Source organism: Oncorhynchus clarkii, chromosome 27 (assembly GCF_045791955.1).
Source record: "Oncorhynchus clarkii lewisi isolate Uvic-CL-2024 chromosome 27, UVic_Ocla_1.0, whole genome shotgun sequence".
Taxonomy (NCBI): domain Eukaryota; kingdom Metazoa; phylum Chordata; class Actinopteri; order Salmoniformes; family Salmonidae; genus Oncorhynchus; species Oncorhynchus clarkii.
In genome coordinates this window covers 24,571,314-24,589,925 of record NC_092173.1, presented here as the reverse complement: position 1 = coordinate 24,589,925, position 18,612 = coordinate 24,571,314, and the positions used below count along the sequence as shown (strand labels likewise).

The 18,612-nt window shown below is 41.3% G+C and overlaps 1 protein-coding gene across 2 annotated transcripts in view; it reads left to right on the top strand.

Moving 5' to 3' along the window:
• LOC139385656 (protein C-ets-1-like) overlaps positions 1-10,918 on the top strand; it is a 43,332-nt gene extending 32,414 nt beyond the window's left edge. For both annotated transcript variants that reach the window (XM_071130898.1, XM_071130897.1), the window contains 3 exons: positions 648-908; positions 7,075-7,193; positions 7,648-10,918. In XM_071130898.1, coding sequence (XP_070986999.1) covers positions 648-908; positions 7,075-7,193; positions 7,648-7,863 — 596 coding nt within the window. In that variant the 3' untranslated portion in view covers positions 7,864-10,918. The remainder of the gene's footprint in view (positions 1-647; positions 909-7,074; positions 7,194-7,647) is intronic.
• Positions 10,919-18,612: the final 7,694 nt, after the last annotated feature.

Genomic DNA, 18,612 nt, shown 5'->3' with positions numbered 1-18,612 from the left:
TACATTAATACCAATAAAGCGAGGATTTTCTTCTCAAATCCCCCGGTTTAACAAATTCGTAAGGGCTGTCAGGGAGTTTACAGTACACAGGCCCGTCCAGTGGACTGACTGGGCATTCGCCTGCAAGGTATGTCCAGGCCTCGTACATAATAAATCCCAGGGTTTTTGGCAGCACATTGTGCTTTCTAAATGTGGGAAAGTATTTGTGGCACCACCGAAAACCACATGTGGCTTCAATTTGTGCAATTGAAGATTTCAGTATCAGTCGAGGCACTGGATTATCTTTCATTCTTTAATAGCTCTCAGTTGAAATGCTCCTTTTATCTTTGCCGAGGCCAGAAATAGCAAGGAAATTTGCATTGATCTTCTTCCAATTAGACAAAACCAAATCGCAGTTGCACATGCTAAACTGAGTGTGAAATGAAGGGACCAGGACCATACCATTACGTTATACAGAACAAAGAAGCTCAGTGAGAGTGTAATTTACTGCCAATGTCTGTGTATTCCTGCCATAAATATTGTCCTCTGTCAAATCGTAATGTCACTGTTCTAAACTATTTACTTTCAGATAATTATATTTTCATTCCTTCTCACACTATGAGGCAATAAATCTAACAGATTCTGCTCTCCACCTCTCTGTCTCTCAGGTAAGCTGGGAGGACAGGACTCGTTTGAGAGCAACGAGAGCTTTGAAAGCTGTGACCGTCTGACCCAGTCCTGGAGCAGCCAGTCCTCCTTCAGCAGTCTGCAGCGCGTCCCATCGTATGACAGCTTCGACTCCGAGGACTACCCCAGCACCCTGCATGGACACAAGCCCAAGGGAACCTTCAAGGACTACGTCAGGGAGTGCTCAGACCTCAGCAAGGACAAACCTGTCATCCCCGCCGCAGCACTGGCAGGATACACAGGTTAGTCGAAATGAATGAAGAAAATACAGGTTACAGTTTGGAAAATGTGCGATCAACTACAATAAATATGGCCAAACGTTCATCCTTCTTACTTCTTACAGGCGTTTTTATGCCACCCAATGGAGCCCTATGTTACATGTTTGCCAGGCAGTTGCAGCTGATGTACATACTGTAGGTGTGCCTCAGTGTAATTGGGTCTCTGTAACTGGCTGCACAGCTTCTGGCTGAGAGCGTTTATATACACACCTCTATAACAGCCTGTGGCACTGCAGCTCCAGAGTCATGCACTCACAGGAAACCAAGACATTTGCTCTCAACCTCTTCTCTCCATCTCGCCTCGTCTTGCACCTCTGACTTTCTCATCTGCACCGTTTTATCTGTGGCCGCATCTCAACCTATTTTCCAGGTCGTCTTGGCAACCTGGGTGCTAACACAAAACAATACCTGCACTTAAAACTAGAGTAGATATATCTGTTCATCTGTTAAGGCCCCTTTCTACCTACAGTGCCTGATGAAAAAGCTACTCTATCTTCTATTCAAACACAAAGAAACACATCTTAGAAGTTTAAAAAAAGATCCAAGGTCTGGCACATTCTATTTTTGTATTCTTTTTATGGCAAGGTTTTCAGTTTGTTTTGTAAAAACGTAGTGATAAAGTTGACATTTTTTCTACTTAAATCCCTATTCAGCATTTTACATTTTGGGACCTATAGCCATTACAGAAAAACTACATAATTGTGGAAAATCACATGACTTCACACACAAATTAATGTGTTCTTTCCGTAAGAGAGTTGAATTCTCCATGTTTCAACATAGAGCACAAGTATATACGGTGCATTCGGAAAGTATTCAGACCCCTTGATTTTTTCCACATTTTGTTATGTTACAGCCTTATTCTAAAATGGATTACATATTTTTCTCCCTCATCAATCTACACACAATATCCCATAATGACAAAGTGAAAACAGGTTTTTGAATTATTTTGCAGAAATAAATGAATACGTATTTACATAAATATTCAGACCCTTTGCTATGAGACTCAGGTGCATCCTGTTTCCATTGATCATCATTGAGATGCTTCAACAACTTGATTGGAGTCTACCTGTGGTAAATTCAATTGATTGGACATGATTTGTTGACATGTTAGAGCAAAAACCAAGCCATGAGGTCAAAGGAATTGTGCGTAGAGCTCCGAGACAGGATTTTGTTGAGGCACAGATCTGGGGAATGGTACCACAACATTTCTGCAGCATTGAAGGTCCCCAAGAACATAGTGACCTAAATCATTCTTAAATGGAAGAAGTTTGGAACCACCAAGACTCTTCCTAGAGCTGGCCACCCAGTCAAACTGAGCAATCGGGGGAGAAGAGCCTTGGTCAGGGAGGTGACTAAGAACCCGATGGTCACTCTGACAGAACTCCAGAGTTCCGCTGTGTAGATGGGAGAACCTTCCAGAAGGACATCCATCTCTGCAGCATTCCACCAATCAGGCCTTTATGGTAGTGGCCAGACGGAAGCCAATCCTCAGTAAAAGGCACATTAGAGTTTGCCAAAAGGCACCTAAAAACTCTCAGACCATGAGAAACAAGATTCTCTGGTCTGATGAAACAATGATTGAATTATTTTGACTGAATGCCAAGAGTCACGTCTGGAGTAAACCTGGCACCATCCCTACAGTGAAGCATTGTGGTGGCAGCATCATGCTGTGGGGATGTTTTTCAGCGGCAGGGACTGGGAGACTAGTCAGGATCGAGAGAAAGATGAACGGAGCAAAGTACAGAGAGATCCTTGATGAAAACCTGCTCCAGAGCGCTCAAGACCTCAGACTTGTGCGAAGCTTCACCTGCCAACAGGACAATGACCCTAAGCACACAGCCAAGACAACACAGGAGTGGCTTCGGGACAAGTCTCTGAATGACCTTGAGTGGCCCAGCCAGAGCCTGGACTTGAACCTGATCGAACATCCCTGGAAAGACCTGAAAATAGCTGTGTGGCGACACTCCCCAGGATCTTCAGAGAAGATTGGGACAGACCAAATACAGGTGTAACAAGCTTGTAGCGTCATACCCAAGGCGACTCGAGGTTGTAATCGCTGCCAAAGGTGCTTCAACAAAGTACTGAGTGAAAGGTCTGAATACTTATGTAAATGTGATATTTCCAAAAATGTCGAAAAATTTGATTTAGCTATGTCATTACAAGGTATTGTGTGTAGACTGTGAGGATTTTTTTTATTTTATTTTTTTACATTTTTGAATAAGGCTGTAACGTAACAAAATGTGGAAAAAGTCAACGGGTCTGAATACTCGAAATCCACTCTATACATCTATGGAGACTGAGAAGCAATGTAAGGGGCAATTGTCTCTCAATATCTTTAATGCACTAGACACACTAGTTACAATGTCTCCTATTTTCTATCTAGTCTTTGGGGACTTTCTCCCCTCTGTGTTAAATTGTTGTCACAAGGTTGCTAGTAGAGGAGAGGGGAAATACCAGAACACACAGTGTTCGTCACTGACAATGTATACTTCAGATTGCATTACTCATGTCCCACAATTGGCATCTCATGGTAATTTGTATTCTGCAAAGTTGTCTGTACTAATCAATTATGTCAATTTCTGCGTTCATCTTTGGATCATAATTGCAGACCTACAGAGACGTACATTAGATGTACATTAGACATTTAAGATCAAATGAAAGACAGATATAAAACATTGGCATGCCCTAATTGAAGGCTTGTACATGGCTACAGTATGCATTTGTAATATAATGCCAGCTAGTGGTACAGATGTAGAATCTTTATTTGATCCAACCTGTTGCAGGATAACTTTCCTGCAATGGTTTAAAAAGTCTTCTGAAGTTTGCAATTGCCACTATGACATTTCAGACTTGATTTTCCCTTGCGAAAAATTGTTTAATAATCCACATAATATTTAACATTTCCTGTTGGTGCAGGATTATTTTCCTGCTGTAGCAAATTGGCTCAAATTAAGATCCTACATATTTATGCTATTTTCTGCATGTCATCATTCATGCATTTCTGCAAAGTAATTCACTTCCCTACTGTATGTGTTTAATGATGTAGCATTGGTTATAAAACTACCATAGACTCATGTTCAGAGGCTAATCCATGTTCCAATATTTTCATTTTAGTCAGAATACTTTATCAGAGCTTTTAGAGTCATGCAGGACTAAAGAGAAGAAAATGAACATAAGTGGTAAAAATACTTCATTATGCTTCAGATATGAAGTGTCTAGCTGGCAACAAGCATTGTTATTAACTGTTATTACCCTGTATGCTGTCCTGCAGCCAAGAGAAAGATCAACCCAATTTGGCCCCCAAACAACAAATGCATTTTATTACTATGTGAAAAACAGAGAGAATCTCCCCAGAAAAGAGTAAAACATTTATGTAATATCTCAAATAGCTTTTGATGAAAACGTGGGTTTTGGCTTCCTTCCCCAGTAGCTGTGCACTGACAGGCACACACACGGTTCCCAGTCACACACAGTGATGAGCTGGTGTGATAAAGAAGGTGTGAGATAAGTGAGGCTCAGTCAGTCGTCAGCTCTCTTTGAGGTTGACTGTGTTTCTCATCTCCAATCACACTTCCGTCACCTCTGGGGATGCAGCAGGCAGTCAGTCACTGTGCCTTGTCTACAGCCTACTCTCTCTCTCTCTCTCTCTCTCTCTCTCTCTCTCTCTCTCTCTCTCTCTCTCTCTCTCGCTCTCTCTCGCTCTCTCTCGCTCTCTCTCGCTCTCTCTCTCTCTCTCTCTCTCTCTCCATCTCTCTGTCCACGCTGCATAGGCTACAGTCTCATCTGTAAAGCCTAAAGGCAGATCCTAAACAGTACTATGAATGCAAGCCCCCCCACCCTTTCTCCACACTATATGCTTTTTCAATGAGGCCCATTGTACATGGGGGCATTTAACATATTTTTGGGAAAACATTTTAGGGTCTCCAAACATTCTCGTGTGAGAGAGCCTGAGGGGGCTGGAATGGGGCACTGTTGTAACACCCTTATGTGGGCCTACGGTTACAATAGCAGGCTTTTTGGAATGTGCCTTCATCTGGAGGAGAGCTACTGTACAGTAGTCAGTTGAATATAGCTGGTTATTATTTTCTGAAATGTGAGTATTGCGTCTTTGCATTCATGTTCATAACTGAGGGAAGCGAGTAGGAGCCTTGGACTGAAAACAACTTATTTTGCTTTCAGGTGTTCAACCCACACTTCAATTTCTCTGAAAGCTTTGATGTGTGTCGTATGATTTTATGAGGCATGTCTGGGAGGTAACAGCTCCGCTCCGCTACAGCTTTACTAAGTAGGCGCTGCATGGCCAGGTGTGATTTGAACTAGGTAGTTCTTTTTTGTTTGTACAGAAAACCACAAGATCAAAGAGTACAGAAGATAATAGAGTGCAGCACAAACCAAACTTAATTTTTCTCTCCTGCTACTATTTATTTTTCTTTTCAACACGATTGTAAGTTCAGGTCGTCACATTTGGTCCATTTGTTTAATCTACAAATATATGTAAAAAATGTCAATCAAATTGTAGGTAAATGCATTCAATTGCTTTTACGGTACATTGCATTATTAATACAGACCTGAAAATTTTTCCTATTTTGTTGCATTACAACCTGTAATATAAATGTATTTTTATTTGGATTTCATGTATTGGACATACACAAAATAGTCGAAATTGGTGAAGTGAAATGAAAAAAAGCCATTGCTTAAAGAAAGAAATAAGCAAACACGTTTTGTGTTCGCCAGAAGGCATATGGGAGACTCCACAAACATATGGAAGGAGGTACTCTGGTCAAATGAGACTAAAATTAAGCTTTTTGTCCATCAAGGAAACTCTATGTCTGGCACAAACCCAACACCTCTCATCACCCCGAGAACACCATCTCCACAGTGAAGCATGGTGTTGGAAGCATCATGACGTGGGGATATTTTTCATCAGCAGGGACTGGGAAACTGGTCAGAATTTAAGTAATGATGCATGGCTCTAAATACAGGAAAATTCTTGAGGGAAACCTGTTTAAGTCTTCCAGAGATTAGAGACTATGACGGAGGTTCACCTTCCAGCAGGACAATGACCCTAAGCATACTTCTAAAGCAACACTCGAGTGGTTTAAGGGGAAACATTTAAATGTCTTGGAATGGCCTAAGACCAGACCTCAATCCAATTGAGAATCTTTAAGTATGACTTAAAGATTGCTGTACACCAGCAGGAACCCATCCAACTGGATCAGTTTTGCCTTGAAGAATAGGTAAAAATCCCAGTGGCTAGATGTGCCAAGCTTATAGAGACATATCCAAAGAGACTTGCAGCTGTAATTGCTGCAAAAGGTGACTCTACAAAGTATTGACTTTTGGGGGGTGTATAGTTATGCACACTCAAGTTTTCTGTTTAAGGGTCTTATTTCCTGTTTGTTTCACAATAAAAAAATATTTTGCATCTTCAAAGTGGTAGGCATGTTTTGTAAATCAAATGATACAAATCCCACAAAAATGTATTTTAATTCCAGGTTGTAAGGCAACAAAATAGGAAAAATGCCAAGGGGGTGGATACTTTCGCAAGGCACTGTACACACACGCACGCACGCACGCACGCACGCACGCACGCACGCACGCACGCACGCACACACACACACACACACACACACACACACACACACACACACACACACACACACACACACACACACACACACACACACACACACACACACACACACACAGCCAAGGCCTCATATGAAGATCCCCTCTTATTTTAAACACTGTGATTTCATTGCCATGAAATTCATACAGAAAGACAAAACCACGCTGTGAAGCCCAGCTCCACAAACTGCAGAGGGAAAAGTGTAGACAAAGGGATTCATGATGAATGGGACCCTTGTCTGTGAAAACACTGTTTTCTCTCCACTATCATGCCTTGTACATGTCTGATTCTGAGTGCAATATTTATATTTTTATAGTCGGAGATGAATGACCCCAAGTCAAGTAGTTAATGAGAAGCATGAGGAGAACAGTCAGTCACAGATATGCTGTGTTTACATGCCGCTGATGATGTCATGTTCAGTAATTCTCATCTGTATTATACTGAAAACAGGGCTCCTCTCTCTCAGTGTTCTAAACTTGTTCTCCTGGTTCTGCTCTGCAGGCAGCGGTCCCATCCAGCTGTGGCAGTTTCTGCTGGAGCTTCTGACGGACAAGTCTTGTCAGTCCTTCATCAGCTGGACGGGAGATGGCTGGGAGTTCAAGCTGTCCGACCCTGACGAGGTGAGAGGTCACCACCTCACATGGCATGGGGGCCCTAAACAGTTAGACAGATTTTTTAATTTTTAATTTATTTAAACTTTATTTAAACTAAATTTAACTAGGCAAGTCAGTTAAGAAAAACATCTTATTTACAATGGCGGTCTACCCTGGCCAAACCTGGACTACACTGGGCCAATTGTGCGCCGCCCTTTGGGATTCCCAATCACGGCCTGATGTGATGCAGCCTGGATATTGAGCTTGATGTCTTTTTAATGTGACGCCAACAACAGTGTTATTTGCCTTACTTAGATTCAGAGAAACCTTAGCGGTATCAGGTACATTTAGCTACATTAAATATTGGTCCATGTCAAGAGAAGACATGTACACGATAATATTGTAATGTGAGGTTAGTGTATAGCTCTGTCTCAAGGTTGGTACATGGTGTAACTGGGTGCCTTTTCCCTCTGTGACTCAGGTGGCTCGGCGGTGGGGGAAGAGGAAAAACAAGCCCAAGATGAACTACGAAAAGCTGAGCCGAGGCCTGCGCTACTACTACGACAAGAACATCATCCACAAGACATCAGGGAAGCGCTATGTCTACCGCTTTGTTTGTGACTTAAAAAGCCTGCTGGGATATACCCCTGAGGAGCTCCACGCCATGCTGGACGTCAAGCCTGATGTGGACGAGTGAAAACAGAGGGATGAGAGAACAGAAATAGTAGAAGAATAGGAGAGTAAAGGAGCCGAGGGGACTAGGGCTCAGAGATTGATGCCGTCCGGTTAAAGAGGGTGCCCATTTTGGGACCAAACCTAAACTGTGGTCTGTATCATTTTGAGCTAAAAAGGAAGCACATGCCAAACGTGAAAATTTATAATATGTTGCATTTGAGATAGTGTGTATGGTAGCTATATGTATATACTGGTATTACTTAGTAGCTCAAGACACATGGAAAGCTATCAGTTAGAATAGAGTGGCCATTTAGCCTAAGTAGCACAAGAAACTGACATTGAGGAAGGGGGCCAAGAGACAGTGAAAGATTCATTATAAGGAAGGACATGAATGGAGATTTCCTGCTATGAAATCTGTTGCCAAATATAAAATGGAAAGTTGTGGAAATAGATCACTGTTTCTCTGCCACACTCCACACAATAGGCATGGGTAGAGTTCTCAGCTTGGACCAAAAAAGTGTTGTTTTTGTTACTATTGTTTCAGAAGCATAATGTTTGTGTCAGTATTATCGTTGAGATTCAACTCCTGGTGTGCTGTTTAGTCTCAGTACGACCAGGGTTCCCCCTTTTTACATTTTTTATTTTTTTATGAAGGTATTATGAAACCAAACGTTGCACCATTTAATGTTAAGTTAGTCCTGTCTCCTCTCTGTGAAAGCCCAATAACTGAAACATGCTGATATGACTATCAGATGACACTAGACACGGGCCTTTTTACTCATTTTCATAGGTTGGATGGAGAGTTACTTACTCATACCAAGAACGGTTGATAGACACCTGAAAGTAACCGTTGCTTTAAAACTGACGCTTTCAGCTCTGCACATTTGCCGCTTCGCTATAGAAATATACTGTCTTACCACAAGTAATACAAATCCTTAGACACCCTTTCTGTGGTGAGTTTTGAAATGATCTGGACATGAAAGAGTCAAATGTGCCCATCACAATCTGTACATTGAGTGGTTTTCCAAACCCCCATTTTAGCATTGCTTTAGAAGAGAGCAGAAACTGAGAGACCTGTTGTCGACAAATTGAATTGCAAGCCATGTACGATGGATGGTTTTTGTAGTCAAAAGAGAAAGCTTAGGAATGTAGAGTGTACTGTATTTGTGTGTGTTACGTGGTGTTCTCTGAATGAAGGGAAGCTGCCATAGCTAGGTAAGGTATATCAAGGTGCATGATGGTAGTAGGGTGAAAAGAGAAGGGTTCAAAGCAAGGAGTGTAAACTTTGGATGACTGTTTGAAAAAGAGGGAGATGAGAGGAGGACTGGGTCGTTTTGGGAGGGAACTGTGGAGTTGTGAAGTTAATCAGTAGTGGCTGAAAGAGAATTATCATCATTATGGCATGAGGATGAGATGAATGCTTGTGCTATTGTACAGCTTGGAGTCTTTTGTTAACTGAAATGTTTGTAAAGATGCTCCATTTCACCAATGAGGAGGTAGAGATCGACAGGAAACAGGACTACCATAAACAGTTGGGCTAAAGGACTACTGGGAGACATGTGGCATTATATGCTATTTTCTTACCATGCTTTGTACATGCTTTTCTATTTCTAAGACATAAGGACACCCAATTCAGTATATGGAAAGGATCAATGAAATTACATGCCCTGAATACTGTATGTACTTATGCAGCTTAACTCAAGAGCAACAGTAGTTGTGCTGGTTGGGTTTTGAGTAATGTCGTCAGTGGGAACATGACTATACGCAGGTCTTATGGGAAAAGCCAAAGTCAAGAAATATCATCTTAAAATACAAATGTTATTGTTTACAGTGGCTGAATGTTACCCATTCTGATGAAAATAGGTTTTGAAATGTTTATTTGTACAGATTAGTTTTTCATAACGCTTTATTAAGACCCAGATGAAACAAATAAGCAAGAGACAAAGCAGGAATAATAACCAAACCCATGTGAGGTCTGGGCGATAGATAGAGCTTTGGGTATGTCCACCATCTTGAAGGACAGAAACTGTTATTCCCTCACATTCAAAGTGTTGTTTCTGCTTTGATCTTTTGATTTGTTGGAAAGCACTCAGTGTTAGGACTCAGTGAAGATATTTGGCTGGACTGACTGAAGTTCCCTCTTGAGATTATAGGAAAGGGATTTCTGTCCATATTAGTTACTTTTTAGTTGGGCAACTGACCACAGGGTTGTTTTTCTAGTGTCAGTCAGCACAAACACACACGCACACACACACACACAGACCACACACCACACACACACGTAATCTTGTGTAGAGAAGATTGAATTCTCTTGAACAAATCAATCCACCCAATCTCTGTGGTTCATTATGCACGCTACATTTCCAGGATTCACATCACTGTTTGATTATTACTTTTCAGATATTTTTCCTCCAAAAAATGTTTTATGTTAGGGCAACTGTTCATGTTTAAATATATGCTTAACTTGTTGTTGATGATGCCTTCCAGCTCCTAGCCAGTCACTATTTTGAGTAGATCAGAATATATTATCTTTGTTTAAATGGAACATATACTGTGTCTGTTTGGACTTCAAGTCAAGTTTGTTTCAGTAAATGTCATATACGTTAAGTTGTGGACACAAGTATTGCACAGATCTTTCTAAATGGACTAAATACATAAATACACAGATACCTTGCGATATTAGCATATCTCAGACTGATCCATTAGGAAACCTTTTTTGTTATGGATGGTGTTGTTTTTTTTGTATATTTTATAGTGTTTCTGTATTTTTGTTAATGAGATCATTTTTTATGTATTTAGTTCACAAACATTTGAATATTTTTCAATAATTTATATTTTATAAAAGAAAAAGACGCAGACAGCTGGTGCTTTCATGGGAAATAAAGGTAGCACAGGAAAAAAATGTAGCGATTTTCTTTCGATATAGAGAATAGACCTACCTGTCTGTTAAGGAAAAAGGCTGATGCTGGCCCATCATTGATTTCTGCTGGAAAGTTTTATAAACTGTTGCTTCTATTTCTTAATGTACTTAAAAAATGTTACTTTATAAAAAAATATATGTGAACAAATATTTCATACTTTGTGTGTATTGTGTGGTTATTTCTTCTAATATTACCAGAGCAAAAACAGCTTTTGAAACATTACATCTATACTGTTGCTTACAGTACATTGGAAACAAGTTAAATATCTATTAAAGAAAGCAGATTCGCAGATTGCAGTCTTACTTGGCTTCCTGGCCTTGACTACATGCCAAAAGAAAGGTTAGTCAGTTAGTCTATCGTTTTGTAAACATAATAGAAGTACCTACACATTATCCTGAAAATAATTCTGCGTACTCATGTTAATAACCACCTGTGCATGTACTGGATGAACACATCTAGGCCTATTCACATCCAAGTCAGTATCTCACTCAATCATGATAACACTAAGACTGTGTAAGGCAGCCCAATTCTGATATTTTTCCCACTAATTGGTCTTTTGACCAGTAAAATCAGATATTTTCACATCAAATCTTTTTCAGAGCTGATCTGATTGGTCTAAAGATCAATTAGTAGAAAAACTATCTGAATTGGGCTACCCAAATACATCTACAATGTGCAGATCAACAGTATGTATTGATTGGTCTCTCGGTCTCAGAACCCAGTTTGGGCCTGGTGGCAGATCCAGGTCCCCTCTGAAAGGCATGCTGGGATGTCGCTGGTGTGTACCTGGCTAACAAGAGTGTCACTTCCACTGCGATGGGTGACGTCAAAGCAGAAACAGGCACGCCGGGCCCATTCATGTGTTTATGGCCCTAGGGTCCTAGTAATTCCACTATAGATTAAAAAAAAACATAGCTGCCGTGACCTCTCCCCAGCCACTTCCCTGGCCGACACAGCACAGCACAGCTGTCTGGCTCCTCTAGAACAGCACATAGGGCAAAAGGCCAAGGACCAGTCCCAATACAGACTAGTGTCTTTATCCCAGAACGGTCTGTAGCAAACTAAACTTGATAAGTTATTGGCATAAAGATTAAATATTTGATTTTCCTTTACTGGGATGATACTGTATATTGGCTTGGTTTGAGATGCCACATCAGGACATAGGCTAGTCCTTGAAATCCATACCATATTTAGAACGATTGTCTAGTACATCATAGCATGCAGTATGTTCTTGGTTCAAATATGCTGCAGTGAATACGTTTAGGTTAGAACAGGAGAACATTGAATGAGACATTGATAGAACATTTGTAGGAAGTGTTAAAACTATAGTCTCAGACTCCTTAACAAAATAAAGTGTATTATTTTTACTAGGACTTGGATGCAACATGACTAAAACTTTCCGTACCTGCAACTTTCTATAAATATAGCAGACAGGATGTAGATACTGACACACTTTCGCATGCACGCATACACTCACATACACACACATACACACACATACATACTGTATTGCTGGCTAATTTCCCCCTGGACAGGATGAATATATATTTAGCAGAGGGTAGCTTAAGTTAGGCAGGTTGTTCTTCTAACATTCAGCATTCCATCCCCCTGGGCCTGTGATCCAGACCAGACACTATAACCAGGCAACATAGTCTTTAAACACTTCACTGGAAGCTCTGGGAGCCCCTTGTGCCAAAGAACCTGGAACATAACCCAACACATTATGATACCATTCACACCTGCTGGTTTCACAACCAAAGAGAGAGACACTCAGACGAGGTGGGGATTTCACATGGTTCTTTTTTGTATCTCACTCAACACACCGACTGCTATAATCACTGGTGTTAAGAGAAAAGAGAGAGAACCGAACAGCGGAATAGAAAATAAACCGTAGCGCCTGGCGGTGTCACCGAGACGGAGATCTCTGCCTCCCTGTCTGAGACCCCATGTCGCTCACAGCTTACTCCGCTCCAGAAACGGAGAGAGACGCATTTGTCAGACTTCAACCCAAATATTTATCTAATGGCCTCGCTTGCGAAGCTTCATCTGTCTCCTACGCCTAGTCTTCCCATGAGTGAGAAAGGATTAGGAGGAGGAGGAAGAGGAGGATGAAGAGGATGAGGAAGAGGAGGAGGAAGAGGAGGAGGATGGTACACACTAAGGTTCAGATAGATAGCTGCGCTATATAGGCTGGTGAAATGTGTTGCTCAACACAGTTAAAGATGACATGGTTAACCTGAAAAGACTGAGATGAAGGGGAAGAAGAGAGTAGGAGGAGGATAGGAGGTTTGTCTGGCTGTGTGGCCATGAGATTCCCATAACCACCTGACCTAAACAGGAAAAACTCCTAGCCCTACTTAGTAAGAATGTTGTGCAGGGCTATTGCATAGTTGGTTAACCAGCTGACAAGGTCAAAATCTGTCCCACTGTTCGTAGCCTGTCATTGAAAATAAAAATTTGTTCTTAACTGACTTGCCTAGTTAAATAAAGGTAAAATAATATAATTGTTCTTCATGGTAGAGTCTCCTTGGTTGGGTTAATATGGACCCAGGGTAGGAGTGGTGTCTGGGGAACACATAAACACATTACCCCATGCCTGTTACAAGAGACCACATATTTTCCAACGGTCTGACTCTTCTCATGGGTCCTGCTGTTACCGAACATCACTCAGAGATGGAGGATTTACACAATCACCACAGTGGTCAGAGACTGAATAAGCACCCATAAAGCAGAATGACGTTTATGGAACGTACATGTAAGTAACAAACTTCATTGACACAAAAAAATACATTTTATTTACTCTAACTTCCCACTCAGGGAAAAGGAGGTAGTCAATCTCCTGTTTTTTTATTTTCTTTCTCATTCAACTGTGTGTATTGTGGTGGAGGAGATGGGTTGACCCACATGTCACTGCAGGTGGAGGACTGTATTATACAGGTTTATGAAGGTCACGGCTGGGGCATCCTCAGCTTGGGCTTCAATTTACATTTTTATTGCTGTTGTCGCATCCCCAGTTAATATGCCATTGACTCCCAGAGGCACCCCTGGTCCTCCTGGTAGCCCTGTTGAAATGAGAGCCAGTCTTGGGGCCGGTGGGCCACCCACCCTGCATTCATGAGGGCTTGGGTACCAGGGAACTGACATTCTGGGCAGGAAATGGACTGGCTTCACATGGTAATGTGGACTTTCCATTAGTAATGGTGATTGATTTACAACCCATGCACTACAGCACCTGTCAGATACAGGGCCACAATGAATGGGGGCTTCTTTGTGAGGAGGTGAAGGAGAAGATGTGTGTCTGAGGACTGGAGTGGTCTTTCCTGGTTAAGGGGAGAGTGAGGAGGGTTGGTGGGGTGAAGGGGTGGTCGTGAAGGTATTGAGCCACTCTCCTGCATTCATTAGAAAATGCATACTCCAGACGTCAACAACAAAGGGGAAAGGTAATACGCCATCATTTATTTTCTTGAATAAAGGTAATTTTCAATTTTGGTCTATATTTATAGGTCTAAATTTATAGGTCTATAGGAAGCGTTTCAGTTGGAAAGAAGAATGTGATAAGAATGTGATTCCATGCATGTGTTCCTCTCTTTGTACAAGTGGATTGTGTGTGTGTGTGTGTGTGTGTGTGTCAGCTTGCCTGTGTGCGTGTGTGTGTGCAGCTGGATTAGAACAGGTTTTGATCACTGTCCAGTTGTAGGACCACATTTTTTTCTCTTCTCTTTTACTGCGGGTCGGCTGGGATTCAGCAACTTTCCCAGGACATCTGCTCAGAGCGCCCACGTTAGAGCCCTTGGCCAATCAGACGGTTTTGAACACCCCTCAGACCAGCGTGTGCCGTGCTGTGATTGGCTTCTGGAGCCAGGGCCCAGAAAGAGAAGGCCTGAGAATTTTCCCCAAAATTTTCTTTTCTGCCTTGGCTCTCGCCAACATCTGTTTCCAATCACAGTCAGCGAGCTGCCCCCCCCCCCCCCCCCAGTCTGGCTTTCACGAACACATACCAGTCCCATGCAGGCCACCCCCTCAACTCCTGCCATTGCCGCCCACCCCTCAAAGGCCCACAGTCCTCTCTCTCACCGCTAAGGAACCTCCATTCCCTCTCCCTTTCTATTCACTTCTCGCTTGTAACAACTCCTTGCATTACATTCATAAGGAGTATGAAACCTTTCAAGCAACCTTCAACAAATAGGGGAAGGGTTAATGGTCTAGCGTTGTCTGAGGGACATTGAGTCTGTCAGCAAATTAAGTTGATTTCATTAAATGTTATAAAGTAATTATTACAATAAATCAAAACAATATCATTCTCTAATATCCTTGGTTAGAATTATAACTGGCTTGAGAGTTAAGATGTTTTCCATTGTGGGTGTGAGAGTTGTGGGTAGTTAAAGAGAGAGTGGATCAGATGTGAATATCTTAAATTAGCTAAAGTGAACATGCAAACACACGCACTCACGCACACAGCTAGATCATGGAATCCCACTCCCACCCTCTCCCTGAGAAAACAGGGCTAGGGTCAACCCTCTTCACCAAAGCCCCTTGACTTCTACTCGCTCTCTTTTCTCTTCATATGTAGCTTGCCTTTCCCCCTTTAACTTCAACTCCCAGCTCCTCCCCCTTAATTAAACTATTTCAGCCTCATGTGTGGTCAGTTGTAGCTCTTCTTGCGTGACTTTCAACCATGCAGATCAAATCAATAAATAGTGAAAACCCTGCTTATCATAGCAGGTACTTTCCATACATATTCAGAAACAAGTATGGTGAATCATTGTAGGCAAACAAAAACACACACGCTAAGGAGGCTGTCTTACTGTATTCTTTCTGCCAGAAACCACTCCGAGGCTTAAAGGCTAAACATGGGAAACAGGTTTTTGGAGAGAAATGTTAGTCAGAGAAAGGATAAGGATTTTTCCAAATCCCACGAAGATGTTCTGTTCAACCTGTACTGTGCAGTGCAAACACAATGGATGTCGTATACATCAATAAATCAAGGACACCGAACACTGTAGCTCGGATGCCAGAAGTGAACCACACACTACCATCATTTCCTGAACAGCCACTGATAAAGGGTACAACAAACATATTAGCTCTAAGGCACAAACACATGTCATTGTTTTCTAGTAAGTGCCAGAGAGTAACCTCAGAAGTAGATGCAGACTGTGCTTGAGTTTCCTTCCCATTGACCTTTGACCCTTAACTTCATTGACTCTCTGGCCTGCTGCTGCTGAAGCTCCTGCTGAAGCTGTTGTGATTTAGTGCCCAGTAGTGCTGACTGCTCTTCCTGGGTAATCTCATGGCTGGCCTGGACTGGCATTAAATCTACTATCTCTGTCAAGAGGGCGCTAGGGTAAAACTACAGACCGGGTTTTTAGGTTGTGTCTTTTTCTGGTCAATCTCATTGATCCAACCTGAACTGAACGCAAATAAAACATTACGAGTATTTTAATTGACCGTCTTCTTTCCTGTAGTTGCTGCACAGGCACTTGTGAAAGTAGAAGAGTTGTGTGTCCCTTTGGTTACCTCTGACTGTGGGAATTGGGGTCTCCCTCTCAGAGGTGGCTGACCAGGATGCCAGAGTGCAAGCGCTGGCAATAACCAAAAATAAAAACATGGACACAGAACAAATATAGATGAATGTGTGTGACTGTAGCCTGTGCTAATTAAGCAGAAGAGGGGAAAAATAAATGAAAGTGATATTCAGCACCTGCTATCCCACATTCCTTAGTGACTCATGGGGAATTGGTGACCTGCTTCTTTCTCGCTTCACAGTAAAGGGCTCTATTCAATCCATGTAATGGAAATTCTGCGCTAAAGTCCAATTACATTTTAAAGGCAATGCTCCCTCATTGGCAAAAACAGCATTCACGGTAAATGTTGCATATGTTGGCTCAATCGCTTCAGCAATAGGGATTATTAGAGCCCTGAGTATTTGTCCATCTTTTTAAGCTGATTAATTATGTTGTCAATTTAAAGTACACCTCTACAGCTGCCAAACAAATGGGTCCTCATCTGAAGCTAAAAGACTTCAGGCCAAACTGGGTGACACTTTAAACTGTAAGCAGTTTAAACAGAAAAAAATGCTAAATGTTCACCGTCTTACTTTGACTGAAAACACCAGAGAGTTACAGCAGATACTGTCCTCAGGAGGAATTCAACCCTCCCTATCTCTTCCAATGGTCACATTGAGTAAAGTAATCTGTGACAACCTTTGGCATCTCAGAGGTTAAAGCTTTGTGGGAAAGGACAAGAGCGTTCAGAGTTTGTGTGAACAAAGACATACACAACATGAATGAACTCATACAACATGAATGAACTCACACAACATGAATTAACTCACACAACATGAATTAACTCACACAACATGAATTAACTCACACAACATGAATTAACTCACACAACATGAATGAACTCACACAACATGAATTAACTCACACAACATGAATTAACTCACACAACATGAATTAACTCACACAACATGAATTAACTCACACAACATGAATGAACTCACACAACATGAATTAACTCACACAACATGAATGAACTCACACAACATGAATGAACTCACACAACATGAATGAACTCACACAACATGAATGAACTCACACAACATGAATGAACTCACACAACATGAATTAACTCACACAACATGAATTAACTCACACAACATGAATGAACTCACACAACATGAATGAACTCACACAACATGAATGAACTCACACAACATGAATGAACTCACACAACATGAATGAACTCACACAACATGAATGAACTCACACAACATGAATGAACTCACACAACATGAATTAACTCACACAACATGAATTAACTCACACAACATGAATGAACTCACACAACATGAATGAACTCACACAACATGAATGAACTCACACAACATGAATGAACTCACACAACATGAATGAACTCACACAACATGAATTAACTCACACAACATGAATTAACTCACACAACATGAATGAACTCACACAACATGAATGAACTCACACAACATTAATTAACTCACACAACATGAATGAACTCACACAACATGAATGAACTCACACAACATGAATTAACTCACACAACATGAATTAACTCACACAACATTAATTAACTCACACAACATGAATTAACTCACACAACATGAATTAACTCATACAACATGAATGAACTCACACAACATGAATTAACTCACACAACATGAATTAACTCACACAACATGAATTAACTCAAACAACATGAATTAACTCACACAACATGAATTAATTCACACAACATGAATTAACTCATACAACATGAATTAACTCACACAACATGAATGAACTAATTTCCTTGCAATAATACAGTAAAATATCTCTCATCTGCCTTGAGCCATAAACTAGGCGGGCAAAAACTTACACAAGAAAACATTCCTGAATTGATTGGTCTGCTGGTCGGTGGCTTTGCCAGTGGTCAGGGCAGCTAGGGCGCCAGGGGAGAAGGCCAATGGGACTTGGTGGGTTTGAGTGGTTTTCTGCCCATGAGTAGGCATCTCAACGGCAGAAGTTGGTCACAGGTGGAGTTCCACATCAATGCTCTTCAGTGCTGCAGTTGCTAATGGAAATACAATGTTCTTCAAGGGAACTAGCAAGAGCTCCTAAAGGTCAGAAATCATAGTCACCCTTACGTTTTCATTTATTCGTTTTCTGTATTTAAAATGTCACAACCTTACTGATGTAATATGGAAAAATCTGAAGGAGTTAATAGACAGGTGATTATGGCTAGATAAGGTTTCAGTTTGTCAAGAACATGGAAACATGTACTCTTTTCACTGTAGTTCGAAGGGTAACACTGTCTATATTTGGAAACAGAGGTTTCTT